The 25519-nt window shown below is 42.3% G+C and overlaps 1 protein-coding gene across 1 annotated transcript in view; it reads right to left on the bottom strand.

The window, feature by feature from the left end:
* Positions 1-25519, bottom strand: part of ANKRD31 (ankyrin repeat domain 31) — an 84057-nt gene that overhangs the window by 31712 nt on the left and 26826 nt on the right. The window contains exons 7-16 of the mRNA XM_066612544.1: positions 21791-22077; positions 21245-21369; positions 19590-19775; positions 17169-17311; positions 9998-10142; positions 8716-8783; positions 7941-8099; positions 7704-7765; positions 7454-7620; positions 1436-1672 (exon numbers count right to left, since the gene is read on the bottom strand). Of these exons, the coding sequence (XP_066468641.1) occupies positions 1436-1672; positions 7454-7620; positions 7704-7765; positions 7941-8099; positions 8716-8783; positions 9998-10142; positions 17169-17311; positions 19590-19775; positions 21245-21369; positions 21791-22077 (1579 nt within the window). The remainder of the gene's footprint in view (positions 1-1435; positions 1673-7453; positions 7621-7703; positions 7766-7940; positions 8100-8715; positions 8784-9997; positions 10143-17168; positions 17312-19589; positions 19776-21244; positions 21370-21790; positions 22078-25519) is intronic.

Below are 25519 nucleotides of genomic sequence, written 5' to 3'. Positions count from 1 at the left end.
CAGAGACACAGCTGCAAGACTACAGTGGCTGTAGAAGCAAGTTTTGGTACACACAGGACCATTTCCATTCTAGTGTGAGCCTAAATATGATGCTAATTTTCTGCATGATTTTCTATATTTAAAAGATTTAGAGGGGAGTTTGGTTTTCCATTTTACTGTATCTAGCTGCTGATGCCACATGGGTGGATAGTCCTAGGCTCCAAAGACTTTTCTAGCAGTCTCCACCCTTTCCCCACCGTTTTGCCCCTCCCTACCCCCATTCTGCTCACCTGTCACCACCACCACCCCTTTGCAAAGGGACCCAAAAGAAACTTTGTACCCCCTGAAAAAATTCCTCTCAGAGGCCCTGGGGGGGGGATCATGACAGGGTTAAAGCCCCTCTCCCCCCCCCCCACATGCTGTGCTTACCCAGATTGGATACTGAGAGTAGAAAAACTAAGCACATCGGTACCAAGCATGCTATTAACAAAGGATAAAGCTTGAGCCAAGTCTTCATGGTCTACTACTCATGATTCTTATTATCAGACATAACTATCTGAACATGGAATATGGCATATCAATGACATTTGTATATCATCTCAAATATGGAATGCCGTCCACAGACAAGCACCCTTGATGCCAACTATGATGCTCTTTCAGTGCTAGGTGAAAACGTTTTTATTTGCCCAAACATTCCAAAGAGCTTTCCAGCAGTGGGTTTGATTAGTGTTTTCTTAAGACCTTGCTGGATTTTAGTGGAGGTTTTTTGCTGGTATTCTGTGACTTTATTATTTTGATTTTATCTGCTTTTAAAAAATTGTATGCCAACCTGAGTTCCTTGCTACTAAAGTAGTGGTTCCCAACTTTTTTTTTCACTTACCTCTTGGTAGCCCTCTTGGCAGCCTATTTCCATAAATTGTACCCCTCACATTAGCAAAATGTTTAATATAGTTGTTGTTATTCCAAATTTATATGTTTTCAACTACTGCTTGCCTTTTTCTGCCATTATTCAACTCTTTTTCAAGTACCCCTAAAGGTCCTGGCAAGTATCCCTGGAGGTACACGTACCCCAGGTTGGGAACCATGGTACTAAAGGATAGTTTTCATTAACAAGGATGTTAATTGCAGCTACTGCATACAATCAATACATTGAGAAAAAGGAATACAACAAATAGAACTATGAACTTGAGGCAAGGCACAAATATAAATACATCCTACTGAAGGAGTAGTCACATTCAAATAAATGTAGGCAATTTATCTACTACCTCAGTTTTTCAACACAGTGAAGAGTGGTGAAAGAAGGATCCAAGCTTGAAACTCATTTCCAGCTAAATCCAGAACTGAAGGAGGACTACGAATATCTTACTATACCCAAAGTAAAAAGGTAAACCTGCTACACTTCAACCACAACATTCATTTCAGGAAAATTTGTTTATAAAAATCATTAACTGCTTACCTTGTGCTGCTGTTATTCGTTGCTTTTTGGTTTGATGAGTTTCTGAAGAAACATTCTTTGCGTTATCACAGGACAACAAATGTGCATTTTGGCAATTTTCATTAAAATTATTTTGCATTCTTTTACTCTGAGCAGTTTTGAATTCATCAAACTGTACATCTAGTTTACTGTTCAAATTAGCTTTTCCATTCAATTCACTGGAACATTTTCCATTCATCTCAGTTTGTGGTGCTCCATCTGTTCGTTGAGTTAAAACATGTTGAATTACTCTACTATAGTCTCCATTACTTTCCAAAGCAATTAATTATATTAAATGATGATGAAAATACCATAGTGTATGCTACTGGAAACCAAATTATTACACTGCCTGACATTCATGAAATATGAACCAAACATCTTAAGATGACACAAATAACTAATACAAAATGCTACTATGAAATTTAACATTTTAATTAATTTCTCTGAAAGGCAAGATTATGTTGCTAAGTTTTGGGCTGCTCAAGGCTTATAATTTTGATTACGGGTGCAATCCAAACCTGCGCTGGAGCAGGCAAGCCAGGAGGCTGCTGCTGCATCCAATGTGGGTTTCTGGTCAGCAGCGGCTCAGCCAGAGGCAAGGGGAAACTCTTCCCCTTACCCCTGGGTAAGGGCTGCTGGCCCCAATGGATCTCTTTGGACCTGCGCCACCTCTGGAGGTGGTGCAAGTCCGAGGAGAGTGGAGCGGCTTGAAGTCGCTCCATTCTCCACGGGGACGGGGTTGGGATCTGGCATAACTGCTGGGTCGTAGCCCCACCCCCGGCTCCCCACACACCAGCCCCCGGGAGCTCACACCGGGAGCGCACCCCAGCCCCCGGGAACTCAACAAATGTTCCAGAAGGCAGCCTCCCCCCATCCACTGAAAAGGATCAAAACAGAGGCTTCAGCTGATAAGGTGAACTTTTGAGACTTGCAAAGCCAGGTGGATCCTGACAGTGATCTGGTTTAAACAGAAGTTCTTAAATTGAACGGGGCACTGGGTAGGGTTGAAAACCTTACTGATTTTGGAGGGGGATGTTATTGTAGGAAGGCTACAAAGGAAATTCACTTGGAAGAGGGCTGGCTTCTGCTTATTTAATTGTTTTTTACTTTAATTTTTAAAACTTATTTATTTTAAATTGCCTGATAATGTCACTTCCAACATGACATCACTTCTGGTGGGTCTTGGACAGATTGTCATTCTAAAAAGTGGGTCCCAGTGCTAAAAGTTTGAGAACTGCTGCAATAAGGTGCTAGTAAGTTAATGCCCGGGGGGGGGCGATGTGACACCACTAGTGACCAAAATCACTAAAATCACAATTTGGAAGAATAATACCATCATGTTATATATCAATCAATGTGTAATTTCATGCAGAATGTGTTCTATCTTTGTTCTATCAAAAGGTACAGCCAAAAAACCAGTGGGGGCGGAGTGATGGTACATCACCACGCCCACCACCTGTGGTGTTGCCCCACCCACTGAATGGGGAGTGACGTGCTGGCATCCTGCACCGGGTGACGCAAACCCTAGTAACGCCACTGCCTCTACATGCAAAAGGAAAACATGAACCCTTCCTTGCCTCCTGACTGGAACTTCTCTGCTGCTCACCTGGTCTAAATGATGGCCCACGAGGTTTTTCACATCATGAAAATATTAAGCAAGCACACCCAGGCACAGGTAGACTTGAGTCTGCATGCAGGGGGATGAGTGCTGAGTCAGGAGACCCTTGACTTGAGTGTTTTTCCAAGTCTTCCACATGTGCATCTCATAAGTCCACGTGTCAGTGAAAAACACACGTTTTCATGACTCAAGTCCAAGTTGAGTTCCCAACCCCGGTACTTAGTATTATGCTTTAATTCAGTGGTTCTCAAACGTTTTAGCGCCAGGACCCACCTTTTAAAATGAAACTATTGGAACCCAGCTAGTTTTATGAGACTTGAAAAAGGTGATCTAGAAATAATTTTTTTTGTTTATTTGCAAGTAATATTTTATTTATGTATTTAATTGAAAAAAAAAACTTGATCCATTTCACGTAATAAGGCAGTTCTAATGAATAGCTTCAAGGCTGGAGGGGCTTAGTTATGTGACCCAGCCTTCACCAGCCCCCACTACCTGTCATTGAAGACTTGGGGGGAAAAAAATACACAACAAAACAGAGGTTTGGCAAGGCAGTTAGCTGATATCTGATTTATGAAAAGCCTTAGGGTTTGAGGCAATCAGTTATCTGATCTTTCCATCACCAGTGTTTTCATTGGAAATTCTGTGGAATCCACCAGAAATCAGGTCACAACTGAGTCCCAACCCTCTGTTTAAGAAACACTGAGATATTAAAAAGATAAAAAACCAAAAAAAGTTAATTGAAAAACACAAGGGATAAAAACAAGGCAGTCATTAGCTAGCAAAAGAATAAAAAGTAGGAGTGCTTGCAAAGGTTGACAAAGATGTTAAAAGGAGAGCAGAAAATAAACCTTTACGTGTTTCCTCTGGGTACTTTTCCTATCCAATGTACTCATGTTGCCAGGGTCCTGATCCTGATACTCACACTTGCAGTAAGGTGAGTGGACAAGCCCAGTGGAGATCAGGCACTTCTGGCATTGGATCTAGACACATGTGGAAAGGGGTACATGTGATCCTGCTTTTTACAGCCTGTGGTCATTAACGAGGTTTTACTTGTGGGATTCAGTGCACGTGTTTGTGTGACACCTGAGCACCTGCCTTTTTTGCTCTCAGAAACCAGGTGGCCTTCATGATTCTTTGAGTTGGCTCAAAGTCAAGGTTTTTGCTTACTGGTCAGCTGAGGAACAAAAAGACAACCACTACAATAAACTACAAAGGATAGTGGCTACTGTATCTGGGTGACTTAGCAGCCTCCTTGGGATGCTGAGAAATCACAGAACATAAGAACATAAGAACATAAGAACAGCCCCACTGGATCAGGCCATAGGCCCATCTAGTCCAGCTTCCTGTATCTCACAGCGGCCCACCAAATGCCCCAGGGAGCACACCAGATAACAAGAGACCTCGTCCTGGTGCTCTCCCCTACATCTGGCATTCTGACTTAACCCATTCCTAAAATCAGGAGGTTGCGCATACACATCATGGCTTGTACCCCATAATGGATTTTTCCTCCAGAAACTCGTCCAATCCCCTTTTAAAGGCGTCTAGGCTAGACGCCAGCACCACATCCTGTGGCAAGGAGTTCCACAGACCGACCACGCGCTGAGTAAAGAAATATTTTCTTTTGTCTGTCCTAACCCGCCCAACACTCAATTTTAGTGGATGTCCCCTGGTTCTGGTATTATGTGAGAGTGTAAAGAGCATCTCCCTATCCACTCTGTCCATCCCCTGCATCATTTTGTATGTCTCAATCATGTCCCCCCTCAAGCGTCTCTTTTCTAGGCTGAAGAGGCCCAAACGCCGTAGCCTTTCCTCATAAGGAAGGTGCCCCAGCCCCGTAATCAGCTTAGTCGGTCTCTTTTGCACCTTTTCCATTTCCACTATGTCTTTTTTGAGATGCGGCGACCAGAACTGGACACAATACTCCAGGTGTGGCCTTACCCAGAAGCTTCTGGGATGCTATGAAGTTTAAAAACAGGATAATACTGGCACCAAATTTGAGAAAATCAAGGACATTCACCACAGAACAGATAGGTTTGTTTAGCCCTTGCCCTCTATTACAAGAAAATTCTCCTCCCACCCCATTTTATTATATTTCTGGTTAAGCTACTTTGACATCAAGAAACATTTCACAGGCTGCAATAAGGATGCCAGCACAAGATGAACTCTGACATACAGGCCTTGTTTCCACTTTAGTCAGGCCTCACTCTTGGTCGTTTGTGTTCTCCCCCCCCCCCCCCCCCCCGTAATCACACATCCTGGAAGGAAAATTATAATCTCACTTTGTATCTCTAGCATAACACAATTTGGTAATCTTGTCTAGCATCATTCCATTGTATCTACAGTTTGTGTTTGCTTTCCTGAATACAATTCCAGTAACTACTGTATTTGAGGTAATATCTGTATTACCTCATTTTAAGTTGCTAGACATCATCTGGCACCAGAGGGCTAATCTGTATTTTAGCTGATGTATTGTTCCCATAGCTGTTGTAAAGTTCCCCCCTTCAAGATGCCAGCCATAACCCCCTGATGACATTTGCATTTTGAGTTGATACCTACATTCTGATCCCTGCATTCATACCCAAGTTATCCATTCACAAAAGAAAGACAGAACACTCCAAGTCAGGGGTGCCCAAACCCCGGCCCTGGGGCCACATGAGGCCCTCAAGGCTTCTCAATGCGGCCCTCAGGGAGCTCCCAGTCTCCAATGAGCCTCTGGCCCTCTGGAGATTTGTTGGAGCCCGCACTGGCCCGACACAACTGCTCTCAGCGTGAGAGTGAATGTCTGACCTCTTGCGTGAGCTGTAGGTTGAGGGCTCCCTCCACTGCTTGCTGTTTCATGTCTGTGATGCAGAAGAGGCAGCAAAGGAAAGGTCAGCCTTGCTTTGTGCAAGGCTTTTTATAGGCCTTGAGCTATTGCAAGACCTTCATTCATATAAGTTCATCTTTAATATATTCATTTATGTAAAATTATGCAAATTTATTCAAATTTTAAATGTACATTAATTCTTTTTCCCCCCAGCCCCCGACACAGTGTCGGAGAGATAATGTGGCCCTCCAGCCAAAAACTTTGGACACCCCTGCTCCAAGTTAACATTTATCCCCAAACATTTTGCCTACATGTAAGCAACTTTTCAATATTCCTAAATACTAAGGGGGTTTGACTAGCAAAAGGTCACTCTCATGAGTGTCCAGACACGGGATCACTCCATAAGTGTCCACATGCTGCTCACAGAAATTGCTGCACACAGATAGCTATACTTTGGGACAGGTAGCTATACTTTGTGCTTTGAACTCTTTCACTTCTCCCTACCCCCATTTTCCATCCTCCCTCCCCATCTTTAGCTAGCAGCTGGGGTTGGAAGAGCAGGAACCCTGTAGAATCCTTCCCTACAATTCCCCTTTTTCCAATTTCTTCAGATGCACCAAATACACTCACACCACACTGCACTCACCACTATAGAACACTCTGGTTAGGACATTACAATAGTCCTTTATTAATCCTTTTTGGTATCTATTTTGTGTCCCTTTTAATAAAGCTGTAATCATTTATTGGAATATTTCTCTTTCTTTAAGTAAAAGGAATTTCTGCAGAACACTGGTCTTCATCCAGTCTTAAGGTCCCATGTTCCAATAGGGCAGTGTAATAATTCCCCTAAACAAAAACAGCTGTTTTGGTAACATTTCCTCCTCTGAATTGGTACTATTCTTGCTTTCTGTGAAGGGCTCTGTATGTGCTTGCTGGATTAGGACCAGGATGTATGACTGCATTCATGTGTCCCTCTCCATTTATCATTTGCATAGTAACTCAATCCTGAGATTCCAGGTGCCCGCTGGAGCAGCAGCACCAAAGCGGCCACCACTTTATCCAGCAGGTGCCAGGCAGCAGTTGGAGGTCTCCTCAGGGGAAAGCCCCAAGCCCTGCAATGTGGCTTCTCAAGTCTGCACTGGCTATTTTGCCAGTGCAGAGACTCAGAGCTGGGCCTTCTGGGCTCCACCAATCCTGTCCCTCTCCCACCCCAGTTCCACCCCGACCTCCCCCCTGCCCCACAGAAGTCGCACCATTGCTTGGTGGTCACACTTACCCCTGGCGGCGGTGCATCCTCCTTCAGCCAGTGCTGGGCCCAGGGCCTGAATGGCGTGGGTCCAGCACTGGCCCTCCCTACTCTGAGAGTGCCATACAGCACATTTACAGCACACTACAGCATGTTTACGGCACCCTTCGTTTACATACACCCTACACTGAGGGTGCTTTACAGCACATTTTCGGCACCCAAAGTTGGAGTAAGGGCTTAGTACCAGCACTGGACCAGTTCAAGATTGGGCCTTAGGTGTCTTTCTCTGCATATGCAGCAATTTCTTTGTCTTTGGATATACAGTATTACCTTGGAATGGTACTTTGTCAAGCACCGGTAAATCCAGGATTGTCTTATTCTCTAGCCTACCATTTTCTGTTCTTTCAAAGCAATATTTTCCATTATTTCCTGATGCTCTTGGCCCCATCATCAGATCTTCATGCATATGAGGAGTGAAATTTCTCAGCAGAGTAGAGCTATAAGTGTCAAGACTTTCAGAAACATCAGTTCTATTAATAACTTGAGAAAATGCACAAGTCGAGGACATTTCCATACTAACTTGAACTGTTTGTTCATTACAGATTCCAACGGCTTTGGAGGTATTTTTATCTGCATTTTGGTCTGCAGTGAAATTATGATGTTCAGAAAGGACAGTACAATCTGAGTCACTAAAATGTGCAGTTTCTTGCAGCAATTGGGTGGTTGGGTTTTTTGATTCCAACAGATTTTCTTCTAAAGAAATACTTTCAGTCATACATAAAGAGTTTTTCAAACCGAGTTCATGCTCCAAAATTACCTCTGTGTCGCAGTCTAGGTTAACTTGGTATCTAGGGTTTTCAGAATATACGTACTGTTCTCTATTTTGCTCATTCACAGGATTAATTCCTTCTTCTCTAACTGTGCAGACAAGCTCCGTCTTTTTAGCAGTTCGTAGGTTGTCTCCTAAACTATCAACCTGAAATAAGATAAGAGCGAATGTTACTATATAACATTTTGTTTTACAACATAAATACAACATATGTATTTTGTTGACAGAATTGTGTTGTGGATTCCGTTTTACCTTATTTTGTTTTTGTTTTATACTATGTTTCCTTTGTATTATCACTAAATGAAAGCAGAACTCTGTCACTCAGGTTTGTTTTTACCAGGAAAGGCAATGAAATATAGTTAATGGAACAGAATTGAAAAGACTTGCAAAAGTATATCTGTTTGTGTGTGCTACATATTTACCCATGTGAATGGATTTTGATGATGAAACAAAAAGTTTTTGCATTAGCACAAACATCATTTTCACTTTGTTTTAAGTAAATCAGGTATTAATAGTTGCAAACTAGTGATTATAGTTAGAGTCCTAAAGAGTGCTTCAGAAAATCACTACTGTTTCAGTTTGCATTAAAATAGCACAAAATACTTTACTATTGGGACAGGGAGCCATTAGTTATTTGATTTTTCTCTGTAAACCGCTTTGTGATCTTTTAGTTGAAAAGCAGTATATAAATACTGTTGATAATAATCAATCATCATCATCATCATCATCATCATCTACACTGAGAAATCATCATTAGTTTTACCTTAGGTTGGCTTTGGCTTTTCTCAATTTTATTTTGTTCAATAACTGGATCTTCTACAAGCCTTTTAGCTGAAAGTAAAATGGAAATATGTAGGAAGACATTTGTGGGAAGTCAGCGCAGGGGTGGCAGGAAGGGTGATCAGAACAGGGCAGGAAAGGGAGGAACAGGGAGGGGACTTATTGAGGCTGCATCAGCGTGTGGGGTGTTAGGGAAGATTGAGCTGCCTGCCTCTTCCAATATGAGAGCCGCTTATCTCTCTTCCCAGAGCTCTAAATGCTGGTTGCTCTACTGCCACTACTATACAATGACTGTCATGAAAGGGGACTTCTGCAGCCGTGGGTTTTGGTAAATGCCCAACATGCTGATTGATAGTTCTGGTTATATCTGTGGAGACTTGAGACTCGGAATAGGAAAAGTCTGGGGGACTTATTATATTGAATGTGAAGGTCATGTATTTGGTTTGGTTGGCAACCTTCAGTCTCAAAAGACTATGGTATAAGCCTACAGCACCCGGTATTCCCAGGTGGTCTCCCATCCAAGTACTAACCAAGCCTGATCAGGCATGTGCAGGGTTACCCTGGTGTTAAATTTTATACATATCTCTACGTTCAAAGAACAGAATGTTGTGGCTTTGCATGTGCCACAAAACTGTGTTTACATAATGAGAACAGACTGAAATGATACATGTGACAATTGCTCTGCACTTAGAATGGGCTTCTTGAATTCTAGTCATTTTCCAGACATGATAGAAAAATACCTCCACTCCAGTTTCAGAACTCTATTGTTCCACACACACGCACGCACGCACGCGTGCGATTTTACCTCAGAGATTTTTAAATATCTGTAAATGAGTCCAAGGCAGAATTTCTGATTTGCCAGAAACTGGAAGAATAACTACTCAAATCTGGAAAAATAATTTAGATATACAGCACATTTTGTTCATATCTAAGCAGTAGCTGATATTACAGCTCAATACCTGTTTGCTGCATCGCAATTTCTAGAATTTGAACACTACAAGTGCTTAGAAAAATCATTTATCTTCAATTTCAGTTTGTAAGAATCTATGTTTGTATATTGTAAATTTCACAGTATAGCAGAAATTAGAATTCCTGCCTAATCAATCAGTCTATACACAAATATACATCGTCTAAGTGTCACTTTGATGATGAGACTGAGAACATGACAGAGGCACTTGGACCAAAGACTACATTGAAAAAAATTTTTTAATCTCTTTTTCACAGCTCTGCTTTTGTGAATGAGCATTAATGCAATTCATTCCTACCTGATCTTGTTCTTCTATTATATTTATCTACATAACTTTCAAGTAATGTCCTCATGCGATTGTCAGTAGCTTCTTCTATGGCACTCTTCCCTTTCTCCTCCTTTAATAATGGATCAGCCCCATACCAAAGCAGTAACTTTGCCACCTAGAGGTAAAGCCAATTCCAAAATTTTGACTGTAAGAGTTTCATTTCCCCCTCACATTATAATAGCCTCCCTGTGTGGCTCAATGCAATAACTGTGATAGCAAACAGAAATGAAGCAAACAGAAACAAAGTACATAATCCATGTTCTAGTTATAAACATAACATAAACAAGTGGAGACCAGGAACAGAATGCTATAGTGCAGTGTTATTCAAACTGTGCGGCGTGGCTCTTTAGGGAGGCACCAGGAACTCAAAGGGGAGGCGCGGATGTCCTCTCGCAGCAATACAGTCACACCCCTGGGCAGAATAAGAGCCCATCTTCTGCCTGTTATCTGCGCCTTTTTTTAAAGCAGAAGAAACGGGAGTTGCTCAGCTGTGAGAGTGGCTGCTGCCGCCCCGCCCCCTTCTCCATAACAACAGCCCCACTGGATCAGGCCATAGGCCCATCTAGTCCAGCTTCCTGTATCTCACAGCGGCCCACCAAATGCCCCAGGGAGCACACCAGATAACAAGAGGCCTCATTCTGGTGCCCTCCCTTGCATCTGGCATTCTGACATAGCCCATTTTCTAAAATCAGGAGGTTGTACATGCACATCATGGCTAGTAACCCGTAATGGAGTTTTCCTCCAGAAACTTGTCCAATCCCCTTTTAAAGCCGTCCAGGCCAGACGCCATCACCACATCCTGTGGCAAGGAGTTCCATAGACCAACCACACGCTGAGTAAAGAAATATTTTCTCTTGTCTGTTCTAACTCTCCCAACACTCAATTTTAGCAGATGTCCCCTGGTTCTGGTCTTATGTGAGAATGTAAAGAGCATCTCTCTATCCACTCTGTCTATCCCCTGCATAATTTTGTATGTCTCAATCATGTCCCCCCTCAAGTGCCTCTTTTCTAGGCTGAAGAGGCCCAAACGCCGTAGCCTTTCCTCATAAGGAAGGTGCCCCAGCCCCGTAATCATCTTAGTCGCTCTCTTTTGCACCTTTTCCATTTCCACTATGTCTTTTTTGAGATGCGGCGACCAGAACTGAACACAATACTCCAGGTGTGGCCTTACCATTGATTTGTACAACAGCATTATAATATTAGCCGTTTTGTTCTCAATACCTTTTCTAATGATCCCAAGCATAGAATTGGCCTTCTTTACTGCCGCCACACATTGGGTCAACACTTTCATCGACCTGTCCACCACCACCCCAAGATCTCTCTCCTGATCTGTCACAGATAGCTCAGAACCCATCAGCCTATATGTGAAGTTTTGATTTTTTGCCCCAATGTGCATGACTTTATACTTACTTACATTGAAGCACATCTGCCATTTTGCTGCCCATTCTGCCAGTCTGGAGAGATCCTTCTGGAGCTCCTCACAATCACTTCTGGTCTTCACCACTCAGAAAAGTTTGGTGTCGTCTGCAAACTTTGCCACCTCACTGCTCAACCCTGTCTCCCTGTTTATGAAGAGGTTGAAAAGCACTGGTCCCAGGACAGATCCTTGGGGTACACTGCTTTTTACCTCTCTCCATTGTGAAAATTGCCCGTTGACACCTACTCTCTGTTTCCTGGCCTTCAACCAGTTCTCAATCCATGAGAGGACCTGTCCTCTAATTCCCTGACTCTGGAGTTTTTTTTAGTAGCCTTTGGTGAGGGACCATGTCGAACGCCTTCTGAAAGTCCAGATATATAATGTCTACAGGTTCTCCCGCATCCACATGCCTGTTGACCTTTTCAAAGAATTCTATAAGGTTCGTGAGGCAAGACTTACCCTTACAGAAGCCATGCTGCTTCTCCCTCAGCAAGGCCTGTTCGTCTATGTGTTTTGAGATCCTATCTTTGATAGGATTCCTCCACTCCCTCCACTCCGAGGCTGCCGCCTTCTGTGTTCACTGCATGTTTCCAAAGCTCTTAGACTCCAACCCCCATCTGGCAAGTACCGAGCATGCTCAGCTTGCAGTCCTTAACCCTCGCTGATCCTTGTCTGGTTGGTTCCTAGTTCCCAGCCTGGGATCACTTCTCATCAAAGTGAAATCTCTCTTTTCAACCCCCTCCCTCTTCCACTCCCCCCTTTTGATCTCCAAACCTTCCTGCTTTACTCCCTGTCCCCAAATAAAAAGCTTCCTATTTTACCAGTCACCAGGGGTCTTAAAGTTGCTTCCATGCAGTTGGCAAAGGGGGGGGGGGGAGAGAAAGAGAAGCACACACTTTACTTGGCCAGGAACAGAAAAAGGGTACTGTTTTTAAAGTGATTTATTAATCTTGTTGTTTGACTGAAGGGGAGAGGCTGTATTTTTAAAGTGATGAATCTTGCTATTTGAAGGGAATACTTATCAGCCATTGATGAAGTGATTGCCAGCCCAATCCTATCCACACTTTCCTGGGAGTAAGCCCAATTGACTCTAATGGGACATACTTCTGAGTAGACATGCATAGGCTTGAGCTGTGTATCTCCTAGTATAGGAGACAAATCAGGAACAAGGGTTATCAGCTCTGATATATTTTCATGGTCTATTTTTGTTTTCCGCACCAGCTGCTGGAAAAATTTGATTTCATTAAATTAATAAAGGGTTCAATCCTATCCAAGGAGAATGGGAGAAATGACTTGTTGGATTGGGGTCCACAGGGGTGTGTGTGTGCAATGTTGGTCAGACTGGTTGTTCACCAAGTTCATCTGATAAAACAATTCTTTTGGTATGCTTACAAAGTTTAAAAAAATGAGTCCTCCTGGACCAGACAAAATCTACCTACTCCAGCATCCTGTCTCCAACAGTGATCAGCAGCTGATCATTTATAAGACATGTATATTGCTGTGTATTAATAATATATTTTTAATATCTGCATTTAATTAATGATATGATTAATATAATTAATATTAATATAGTTAATATATATTTAATATTATATTATAATAAATATAATATTATATTTAATATATTTAATATAGTTAATATTTCTGGCCACTTCCTGTTTAATGATGTCACTTCCAGCCCTCAGGAACATGATGGGGAGTCATGGCCATGGGGGTCAATGGAATCACTGGCCGGAAAAGTTTGAGTACCACTGCTGGAGTGTATTCCTCTCCAGTCATTAACAGGAGTGCTCCTGTTGTGTTCAGGGTTCTGTCTAGCCAGGAACAGGACCTGGCTAGTGCTTTTGTGGTGGGGTTTTTCAGGACACACAGAGAGATAGTGATCAGTTTCAGGAGGAGGAAAGTTTTAAATTTCTCACTTTCTAAAACTTTCCTAAGTGGCTGCCAGGAACCATGGAATTTTGAGGTTTTCAGTCTCCAGAACACCCCTACCCCAATATTAAGTGATTAATTCTGAGACTGGTAGCCAGCTCCAAACCCAAGCACCTCATATTGAAGTGTAAGGACGTTTCTGAAAACTGATGTCTTCAGCCTTTCATGACTCTTGCAGACCACTGAGCATCCTTAAACCTCCCAGGGCTTATTTTTATTGGGGTGGGGGGACATCCAAGAATACAAAAATAAAAACAATTATCTTTGGGTGATCCTGTTTTGCTGCCAGGTCACTAAGGCCCAGACCAAATGTGCAATGATTTTGTGGGAAATTACATCTGTTAATCACATCTGTGGGTTTCAACTCATGTTGGATTTGCAACCACATTAATCCAGGACTTTCCATATGGTATAAGTCATGCCAGTCCTTCCTCCCATGCTGCCAATCATCCCTCAGCACACTTCCTAGGTCTGCAGAAATCCCAGCAGCACTCGCCTGCTAAAAAGAGGATGGAGTTTCCCTCTGAGGCTTTGACCTTCTCAGGGCAGGATACTTTCTGGTTTGGACATATACTGTACTGCGATTCCTTGGCCTGACCTTCATAGGGGAGTTTTTTCCCATACATTTTCTGCAGTTCTGCTCTTCAACCAAGTAAACAGGGTTCCCCTAACCACCACCCCTTCCAAAAAAAATAGAAGTTAAAGAAGGGCTTGATTGTCCTGGAGCACCCAGATCAACTGTTGCACTCCTAGTTCCCCATTCTTATTCCATACTAGTATTCCAACAACACAAGATCCTATAACAGCAGATGAGTGGGCCAGGTATCTTGAGTGTGATGAGAAGGAAGGTCATTTACTAACTCTTTGGAAGCAAAATAAGATTCCTCATACTCAGGAATAGCTTTTGAAGTTAGGACTATCCACCACTGAATAGGTCCACTGAGACAGAAATCTGGCATGATTGCAGGATTGAGAGCTTGGATCTCCTGAACCACAGGGAATATCAGAATGAGTTCTTCTTCCTTGAGCCACTAGATGGTGCAAGATAGGAGCTGGAACAGTGAATATAAAGGAACTTCTTCCTCTGGTACATACTGGTGTTTTAGCTGCTGTTAAAGCTAAAGAAAATGTTGCAAAGGGTTAAAGTGTGTGTGTGTGGGGAAAGCCCATGATGTGGTCTCTTCAAGTAGGGATCATCATACTGAGATAAGACAAATACACTAGAGTGGATGCTTTTGATATGTCCTATCTTGTCAGCCTCTCTTTTTGACAGGTTAATCCTATCAATGTAAAGTAGGAGTCAACTACTGGATACACATGAAGCCTTAGCATACAATGTATATGACTTGGAACAGCACAGCTTATGTGTAGACAGAAGAGAGCCCCAGAAGAGCACTGACAGTAGCAGCAGTTGTGCAGTCCTGTATCTCTGGCTATGGAATGCTGGATGCATGTTTACTTCAGTACTTTGTCACCTCCACACTTCTTCTTCCACTCTGTCTCCCTCTATTTTCCAACCCAGGAGCAGAAAAGACAGTGAAAGTGAGCAGATGAGGGTGGTGCCATCCACCAATCTGCTGCCTGAGGCAACCACCTTACCCTCAGAGATGGGTCACTTCTGCAGCTAATGCCAGCAGCCACCAACACGAGTCTAATTTTGGTGTAATATAGTCATGTTTCTATGCATGTCTAGCAGATAAGTAAAAAGCAGAATGATTCCGTTTTAAACTAGAAAATATCTATATTCCCCCACTATCTATGGCAACAATGCAACATCCACAAATGTTAGCACTGTATGCTGATGCTCCCATACTGGCTATGCATTTTAAGGAACCAATCAAAGCACAGCAATAGTAGAATGACTCCATGACATCACCATATACAGGATATCATGGTGAATGGGAGCCTTTCACTCTATCAGCCAGCCCTGGGTGTGTATTACATGGAATGGCTAAAATGAGTCAGCTTGTACTTCTCTGCCATCATGATCCCTATAACCTCTACAGAGGCATGAGCAATTTGGCTGAGATGTGCATTGAAAGCTCCAGTGTGACTGTCATCTGTTAAACAAAAAGCCAAGAGGTAAACAATGGCTTCCCTTGAGTTTGGCATTCACCTGTCCAACAGTCAAATTCAACCACCTGGCCTCTCCAAGGGGAAAATCCAGGGACACCAGTGGTTTCCCATCCTTGAACCACCAATCAGGGTAGTAGAATCTTGAGCCATTGGAATTAGGAGCTGGCCAGTTTTAAACAGACACAATATGTTCCAGCACTCTCAGGGTTAATCTGGGTACAGTTGGAGCCTGTCCCTTCCTGGATGGAATGAGAACCCCTGAATATCAGAGAAGCATCAAAGCATCCTACATAAGGCTCTCTAGACAGGGAAACAGGTCATTAGATTTAGAATTTATTGTTTTCATGTGCCTATAGCTTTAAGACCCATTTTGACTAATTGCAAGTGCCTATTTTTGTCCATTTGTCTTTTTTTCCCTTCCCCTTTATTTTTTGACTTTTAAAATAAACTCTTGCTATTTTTACAAGTTACTTATCAGCTTCTTTCCATCCAAAACAAATTACTATTTTCCCTCACCCCTGACAACCACACAGGGCTTGTGCTACCCAGGACCAGTGGCGTAGCTAAGGGGGTGTAGAGGGTAGTGGTTGCACCAGGCATCAAGTATTGGGGGGGGGGGGTAACAAGCCGAGCTTGACACTAGGTACCAAAATTGTGAAAATCTTGGTATGTATGAATAATACCATCATGTTATATATCTTTGGAAAGGTAATTTAATGCAGAATGCAATGAAACAAACTGCATTGGAATATCTGTATTCTATCAAAAGTTATGGCCAATTAACCAGAAATTGAAAACACAACTGCCTTAAGGAACAAAAAGTGGATTTCTTTAACTCAAAAATGACTTATGAGACTGATTGTTCGGAAAGCCAATGACATGTTATTGAGATGTTGCAATGACTTGTTATTATGATACAGTATGGAACCAACAAGATATTATTAAGAGTCAGCTTTCATTTCCATGTATCATAATACAGTTACCCCTGCTAACTGGGTAAAGAGGCACTTTTTCAAGTGGTGCTCTTCTTATATTTAGCAGGGGAAGAATAACCGTCCCTCTTCACAATTTTGTCCTGGGGGGGCTACAAATCTTCTTTGACCCCAGGTAGCAGACTGATGCCTTAACTATGCCACTGGCTGGGGGGAGGTGGCACAGCAAGTCAGTGGTGAGCTGCTAGGAGGAGGAGGCAGGTCGCTACCTAATTTTCATTTTCTAAAAAGCCTGGGCATGATGTCACTTCTGGATATGGCATCACTTCCAGGGCATCATTTTGAGCTTGGCACTGGGCTACATGATCATTAGCTACACTACTGCCCAGGACAAGTATGAGTGATAGTATTAGCTTCTCTTATCTACTTCCTTGACCTCTAGTCCCTGGTTTCCATGCTAAAGCAAGCCAGAGTTTTTGGCTTATTCTAGCTGGGAATTCTAGTTTTACCCCAGTTTGGGGACCACTCTCCTTTCTGGTGGTAGCTAAAACTAACTGGTCTTTGTTTCAGAAGATATCCAAGGACGTGTGGGAGGATCAGATTCAATGATGAATTGTCAGTGCTTGGATAACTAACCACTTTGAAAATCTGCATATATCATCTTGAGTTTCATGATGAAAAAGGTGGGATATAAACTTAACAAACAGAGTGACTTTCATGAGAACACTCTGCTATACAAAAATGTTTTATAAACTGCTTGCACTATCAAATGTAGAAATATTACCTTGTAATGACCCTCAATAACTGCATCATGCAATGGTGTTATTTGTTCACTTCCTTTGCAGTTAACATCAGCTCCTGCTTTTAAAAGTTCCTGTGTTATCTCAAAAGAACCAGCCACACTAGCTTCATGTAGTGGAGTCCAACCTGTTACATAGAAGAAAACTTTATTTTCCCCTGAGCAGCAAAATGATAAAGTATACACTTCTGACAAACTTGTTTAACTAGTATAAACTAGTTTATAGTTGATATAAACTAGTAGTAGTAGTAACTTTATTGTCATTGTGCTACAGCACAACAAAATTTATGCACCTTTGAGATACAAGCATAAATATATACTACAATGTCAACAATCACAGTCTACACACTCACCCACACATTCTATACAACTTGCATCATAATATAAAAACAGTATAACAGACCATAATGCCCAGGAGCATGGTAACAACTATATCGCCTTATTCAACGTAATTATAGCTGTGGGATAAAAACTGCTCAGGAATCTTGTGGTGCATGCTCTAATAGTTCTGTATCGTCTACCCGAAGGCAACAGTTCAAAGAACTTATGAGCCGGATGGAAGGGGTCTCTCAGAATACTATGTGACTTCTGCAGACAGCGAGATGTATAGATGTCCTCCAGAGCTGGTAGATGAAAGTTGATGATGTGCTGCGCGATCTTAATAATTCTCTGCAGAGCTTTTTTGACCCCTGCAGAGCAATTTCCGTACCACACCAAGATATAATAGGTTAGGACGCTCTCAATGGTAATCAAAATAAACTTTTGACAAAGTTTATACTAAATGTACGCAGGTTGAGTCTCATTATTTGTGAGGGTTCCCAGAACTCATGTGGATGGCAAAAAAATGCACTAAAGCAAATCAATTTAAAAAACAAAGTCTCTTTGCTCCAGTGATTTAAAAACAGTCTTGCTGACTTTTTCAAATGCACATAGAGGCAATCACTCTCTCTCCAGGTGCTTAGGCTTCACTAGGAGGAAGTAATCCCTCCCTTCACCAGGAGCCCCAGCAAGGGGGAAGAATGGGTGATAATCACTGCCATTTAGCCTTCTTTCATGTGCTCAGGAGGAAGGGAGTAGTGAAGCCTGGAGAGAGAATGATTGAAAGATTGTCAGCTGCCTCCTCCTCCGAATTATTAAATGACTGTTTTCTTTTAATTTAAAGGGTACTTCTCATCAGCTTTGAGACAGAAAAATCTGTGGATTCCCCCCCCCCACCGTGAAAAATCCATGGATTTAAAAACAGGTTATACCTGTAATCCCTTGCATGACTGTCTCCCTACAACAATAAAAAGCAGTTTTTCAAACTGTGATTTTAAAGGGATGCATTTTTCCCCGTCTCCAAGGATCAGCACATTCCTTTTCATTTGCAGTGGCCATTCATGTTGAGTCAAATCCATGTATAAAAAATCAGTCTAACAAGGTTGGACCTGTATTTTTCATTGGCTACATTTTATATTCATTTCATATAACATTCATTTCAGTTTTGAAGGATGTCTGCACACCATCATCACAGTTTGTTCTCATTTAAGGACTGCTCTGACAGCATGCCTTTGGTTAGGAACTAGTGTACCTATTAGGTATGAAGAGGTACTGTACTGAGTTATTGCAAACTGTACCTCTTGCAGTTCATGACCATTTTGCCTCATTGTTTACCATTTTTAATCCTTACTTCTTCCCTCCATTGTTTCAATATTTCTCCTGCCTTTTAACAAACTTGTAGTATTTCCCCCCTTTTAACTGCCTCATCTCAGTTCATTCACTAGGGAAGGAGCGGGTTGCCATGTTTCTCAGACCACTCTGTTCTACTATAGTTTTGATTTTAACCAGTTCCCCAAATTTTGGAACTCCCAGTAAATCTGAGAGGGAGGTTTCACAAGCTGGCCTCCTTTTGCCTGGGCTCTCTAGTTTTGGGTGGCGACAGCATTAATGACCTTTCACCAGTTTAACCCAGTAAAAAGGGCAGAGGGTGAGTGCCAGTTGCTACTAACTAGGTGCTGCATCTGTCTTGCCCTCTGCCTTCCCTTACAGAGTACACTAGAGTAATTTAATCTGGAAAAACCATGGATCAACGTGGCAAGATCTAACCTGTATAGAAGAAGAGAAAGCTTTTTTAGCCAACAATCAAAAAGGGCACTCCTACAACAACTTCAACTTGCTTCTCAAGAAGCAGAGTTGGTTTCAGGTTGTGCTTTCAGGTTTCAGATCAGGTAGGGTCATATAGAAAACCTCATCAATCACAGATAAGCTAATTTCCTTCAGATCATGGCCATTCCATACCAGCATCACTTGTCTAGGTTCAGTTTTAACCTATTCTCTCTCATCCATTTAACCACAACCACAACAAACATTGGTTCAGGACAGGATTTTCAGCCTATAAAGAAATTTCTACATGGAAGTAGAGCTTACCTGCATAGTCCTGAGCATTTACTTTTGCACCAGCTCTTATCACTGCACGTACACAGTCAAGATCATCTTCCATTGCAGCCTTATGCAATAACGTCTGACCGAAAATGTCTCTTCTATTAATTCTTGAAAGTGAAATGCAGCTGAAAGATGAATCTCTGGAATAAATCTTAGAAGTGGTTTGCTTTCCTGAAAATTATAGACAAAGCAATGGATTCAGTAAACCAGAAATACTGTAAATTGAGTTACTGTTGTCTAATCCAGTGGTTCTCACACATTTAGCACCGGGACCCACTTTTTAGAATGAGAATCTGTCAGGACCCACCAGAAGTGATGTCATGACCAGAAGTGACATCATCAAGCAGGAAACTTTTTAACAATTCTAGGCTGCAATCCTACCCACCCTTACCCAGGAGTAAGTCCCATTTACTAAAAGCATATACATAGTAGCCTGTTAAAAGTACAATGCTGTAACATTTCCTCAGATGCAGTCAAATACCATGGGAACATTAAGTCTAATATATTAAAAATAAAATATTGACGTGAATAGGGACCCACCTGAAATTGGCTCACGGCCCACCAAGTGGGTCCTGACCCACAATTTGAGAAACACTGGTCTAATCAGATGATTATTTAAAAGCTTTGTAACAAAGAACTCTTGCTGCAGTAAATTTTTCACTAACATATTACTTGTCTGCTTGAAACCAGCACTTCAGAAGTCTGAAGATATAATAGGACTCATAGCACAATCCTATGCACGTCTACTCAGAAACAAGTTCCATTATGTTCAATAAGATTTACTCCCAGAAAAGTGTGCATCGGATTGCAACCTTGAAATATTGTAAATGCATTACATAATATGGTTAGGGCAGTTGATTAGAGACTTAAGGAAATTCCATAGTAAAGGACTGAGAAAATAAACTGGATTAAAAAGAATTGTACCTTCAATTCACAATGACTGACTCCTGACACTTGCAAGTTTATTGTACAAATGAACAAAAGGCAACAACAGATGCTAGTAGCAGGGTTCCTACTATATGGTTTTCAGTATGTATTTATACATTATAAAAATGTAATCTTTAGCATTTTAAAGTATAGGCAGGATATGGATGGAAACAGCAATTCCTAATTGGCCCTCTGCAGCATATAGCTATATGGGGAAATCTGGTTTTGGTCCAGTCCAATGGGATCACAAAGCCTCATTTGGGGGATTGTGGCAACTTTTCAAAGTCTGTGCAAAAGAGAGCTTGGAGCCAATCAATAATGGACCTTATCAAAACTGAGTTCCTGATATAATCCTGCATAGCCTCTTCTCAATGTCTTGCCCCACAGCTTCTAAGGCCAGCCCTGCTCAGGCTGCTACCTTATAGGGTTTATACAAGAGGTAAGGGAAATTGGGCAGGTGGAAGCAGGATTGAGTCCTGGGAAGGAAAGGGATCAGTGGTGGGTCCCCAGTCTCATAATTTATTTATTGGGATTGTGGCATGAAAGACCATGGTGCCAGACAGTAGGGCAGAATAAAGGATGGATGCAAAGTAAAAGACAGTAAAGGAAGGATGCAGAGCTTTCAGCAAAAACTGTAAAATGGTAACCAGAACAGTGCCACAAGGAAGTCGTTGCTTTATTGCTATAAATATAATACCAAAAATACCACTTACCATTTCTCCTGGCAATCCTCTGGCTTCTCCTCACTTGCTCAACTTTGGTATTCATATCTGATGCTAAGTCAATTCCCAATTGTGAACACTGATCTGCTTGACCTTTAGTGTTAAATTCTTGTGCTCTGCTGACAAAGAGTTTTAAATTACCCAAACATATTTTCACGCAACACATTGTGATGCTCACATACATTTTTCAGTTTAAACAAGCTATTTGCAACCAGTGCACCATAGTACATTGCTGTGCTGTGAATGGTCCATAGGTGTGTTGTTGGAGTTTGGGGAAGGGTAATTTATTAGTGAGGCCATTGAGCAATGTGAGCCCCCCACTAGCAGCATGTGTGCCTTGTCAATTGTTTAAAAACAAACAAACCTGGTAGTGTACTTTGACAATTGTAGCACCTTTTATGTGTGCTGAGCCTGTGAGATGGAAATGTTGAAAATCACAGATTTAAGCATATGTCTTTAAAAAGTAAAAGGATAAGGGAGGTTGTGCATCTAAACATCAACAGGAATTGTACTTTTCAGGACATATCCTAACTATACAACATATACACATCATCATACTCAGAGGATCTTGTCTGAGCCTGATCGTTCTGTATCTTCTGCTTCAAAAATCTTTGACATTTGGAAGCAGCATTTACATCACTGCATGGAAGCTCTCTCTTTTTTCGGTCTGATTTCTGTAATGCGTATGAAGTTGCTTGGATAGTTGGTTTACATGAGCTTATTTCCTCTAAAGTGGAATTTTCTTTTCCAGCTGGTCTGTTGTAAGAAGGAACAGTCTGTTGATCCAAAATAACTAATTTCTGTATATCCTGGTTGCAATCAAGCTATGGAAGAGCAAATATAATAAATAAACTGTCAGCACAGAATTTTATAGGTTCCACTTTTACAGAATCTAGTCTATTAAAAAAATATATATAAAACAAATGTAAGCGATAGAATCTCTAACAACATAATCCTATATATCAGTGGTTCTCAAACAGGTGGGTTGCGACCCACCAGATCATGTAAAGCTTCCCCCATCCCCTTTAAACAGCACCCACCATCTCCTGGCTGCGATGCTAAACCGAAAGTGGTTTGTGGGTGCAGTTTCTCAACATTCTAAGCCTCGGGGAACCCTGGGGAGGGCTGTGCGGGGCTCTCCGCACATACTGCTGTTTGTCCAAGTACAGTAAGTAAAGCACCCCCCTCACTCCCCATTAGCGATGTGATCCTGGGGACTGCATCGCTGCCCTTGCCCCTCCCCCACAAAGACTTACTTAGGGAGTAAATCTCCCTAAAAGTTTGAAAACCACTGCTATATATGTTTACTCAGACATAATTCCCACTGTTTCCAATGCTGCTTACTCTCAGGAAAGTGTGTATAAGATTGCAACTTATGCAATCCTATCCTCACTTTGCCCTCATAGCAGGCAGTTGCACCAAAAACAAGCTGTGCTGTAGGCTATGATGGGAAGGGCCAATTGGGAGGCTTGGTAGGGAAAAGGAAAAGTTTCCTTTATTCCTCCATAAGTCCCTTGACTGCCAACCAGTCTCCTTAGATCTGTGTCAGCTCTTTAGCTAGTGCAAGTTCAAGACAACAAAATGGGCATGTGCATTGGAGGGGATAGTATCTGCTGGAAGTCCTTCATATCAAGCGCCTCCCCCTCATGGATACAGGGGACACCTGTAATGAACAACATTAAATTATACTGCTTGTTTAATAGCTTAGCAGATGAAGCCAAGAAGATCCAAGCTAGTGAGACAATTAAGGATAGGCACTTTTCTCCCATTTACATTGGCATTGAGGATAGGGCGGCAGTGCACACCTTGGAATACAAAATGGCACTGGGGAAGAAACCCTGTTGCTACCACTGCTTCCCCAATGTTGCCCAGTAAGCCTCTAGATGGATCTTGGGCTGCTTACTGAACAATGGATGGAGCAGCAGCAGATTGTTCTTTTCCTTCTCCAGCTTCATTTTAAAGTTTATATTAAGATATTATGATATAAGAACCATGTTTCGGACTTCACATCACAACTATGGTCAATTCCTAGATCCACAACTTAAGTCAGTGGTTGCCAAACTTTTTAGCACCCAGGACCCAATTTTTAAACAACACTCTATTGGAGCCCACCTAGGTTTTCCAGACTTTAAAAATAGGAGGTCTAGAGATATACATGAATAAATAAAATATTGTTTAAATCATAACCAGAAAAAAGACCCTTAAACATTTATCTCCCTATATTTACACAAGCTTGCAAACTGCAGGAGCTCTTTGCAGGGTAATTACCAGTTTCAGTTCTGATTTTTGAATAACTTCAGAGATTGAGACTATTCAAGCTCTGAGCCATTTTGGTGCCACTGCACCCAGAAGAGCTGCCGTGGATAGGATTAGGCTGTAACTGTGCTACAACAGTCCACAAAAGCTTATACTATAGTAAATGTTGGTCTTTAAGGTGTCACAAGTCTCTTGCCATTTTGATGGTTACAGATGAATATAACTATCGCTCTGGAAGTTGTGCTACAATAGAATGCTTTTTAGACACAATTCAAGGTGCTGATTATATAAACTGCAGACAGCATCACCCCCGAGACTGCCACCTTCCCATAATTCCCATTGTTATCTCCTAGGGCCCAGGAATGTTCAGGAATGTGCAGCTGGATCTGGGTGGGGTTTCTGTTTTATTTGTTAAATAGTCCAAAGAATGTGTGTCCATAAAATAAAGGAAAATACAAGTTGCAATGTTAGGGGAGCTTTAGAACTTTGCTCCCACCATGGTTTTGACATTGATCATCCCCCCACGCTATCTATAAGAGAGAAAGGCTTTCCATGGCTGCTATAAATTCTTCTCTGGCTCAGATTACAATCAGAGCCAGAGAAGATTGCTCAGGGTCATAATTCTCATCTCAGATTGAAGGCAAATGTTTTGAGACCTTGGTGTTCATTTACAGTTTATGTAAATTCCGTTGGCGTAACTTACGGTTTGTAAATTACCATCATAATTATATAAATAATATAACAAAAACAAGAACAGAATAAATCAAATAAGACAAAAACAATGAAATTAAAAGCTGCAACATAGTTAAAATTCACACCTGAAATCTAGACTACATAAACCTATTACCATTGCAGCCATCACTGCCCTACAAAAAGTCAACAATAAAGTCAGGTTTTGACAGATCTCTTGATGGAGTGCAGCATACAGGTCTATCAAGCTTCCACAGGTTAAATTTATGCAATTTAGGGCCCAATCCTAACTTGTGCTGGAACAGGTAGGCCAGCACAAGTTTTGGCAAGTTTGTGGCTTGCCTCAAGGCAAGGGGAAACGTTTCCCCTTACCCCACGGAGAGCCACTGCAGCCCCAATGGAGCTACTCGAATCTGAATCACCTAAATCTGAGCAGTCCGGGACTACCCAAGGCTACCCGGAACGGGGCTAAGATCTGGCCCCATCTTCAACTCCCTACCTGCCCACCCACCCACCGTCCTGCTGCCACCTGCCCTCCCTCTTGCCTCCTCTCTGCCCCCCATGCCTCCCCAGACCCCTTGCGCTGGCTGAGCTTGGCTGATGCAAACTTACCCAGCCTGGGCTAGGTGGAAGATGGCACAACTCCTTTTGCCAGCCTCCCCAACTCCCAGGTTGGTGCAAACATGCCTTATGGCACATTTGCAACACTCCTGAGCCGGCCCAAGTCCACCTCAGGATTGTGCACTCAATGCAACAACAAAAACAACAGGCAATTCAAATGTACATTGCTTACCTATGAATACTACAAACCTGAGGTATTCAATCTGTGCGTCCTGGCTCCCTAGGCAGGCGTGGCTAGCTGTCAGGGGCCTCGTGAGGCATCTCCAGGAGATAGGTGGACCTAGTAGTAGTGTAATAGAGTAGCTGCTCTGCTCTGCTCAGCTACACCTGCTGCCTCCCTACGTGCTGCTTTTCTTAGTGAAGGAGGCTGTGAATGAGGTGGATGGGGCAGTGTGAAACATGGTGGGGGGAGGCATATCATGCCTCCCAGTGTGAAACATGGGGGGGGGAGAGTAGCTGTGCTGCTCTGCTGCACATGTTGCCTTCTGACTTGCTGCTTTTCCTTGGATGAGAACAAGGTGAGTGGGGCAGCATGAGGTGGGGAGGGCGTGTGAAACAAGGTGGGAGAGAGGCTGGCTGGGCAGAGGTGCTGCACTCATCAGCACAGGGGTGCTCCTGGTAGGCTTCAAACTGGGAGGGAAGAGTAAGCCCTACGCTTGGGGAGCCCAGCCTGCTCTTAGTGTCCAAATGCCCCAGCCT

Source organism: Tiliqua scincoides, chromosome 2 (assembly GCF_035046505.1).
Source record: "Tiliqua scincoides isolate rTilSci1 chromosome 2, rTilSci1.hap2, whole genome shotgun sequence".
Lineage (NCBI taxonomy): Eukaryota > Metazoa > Chordata > Lepidosauria > Squamata > Scincidae > Tiliqua > Tiliqua scincoides.
Note: the sequence above shows the minus strand (reverse complement) of the source record. Positions and strands in the feature narration are given on the sequence as shown.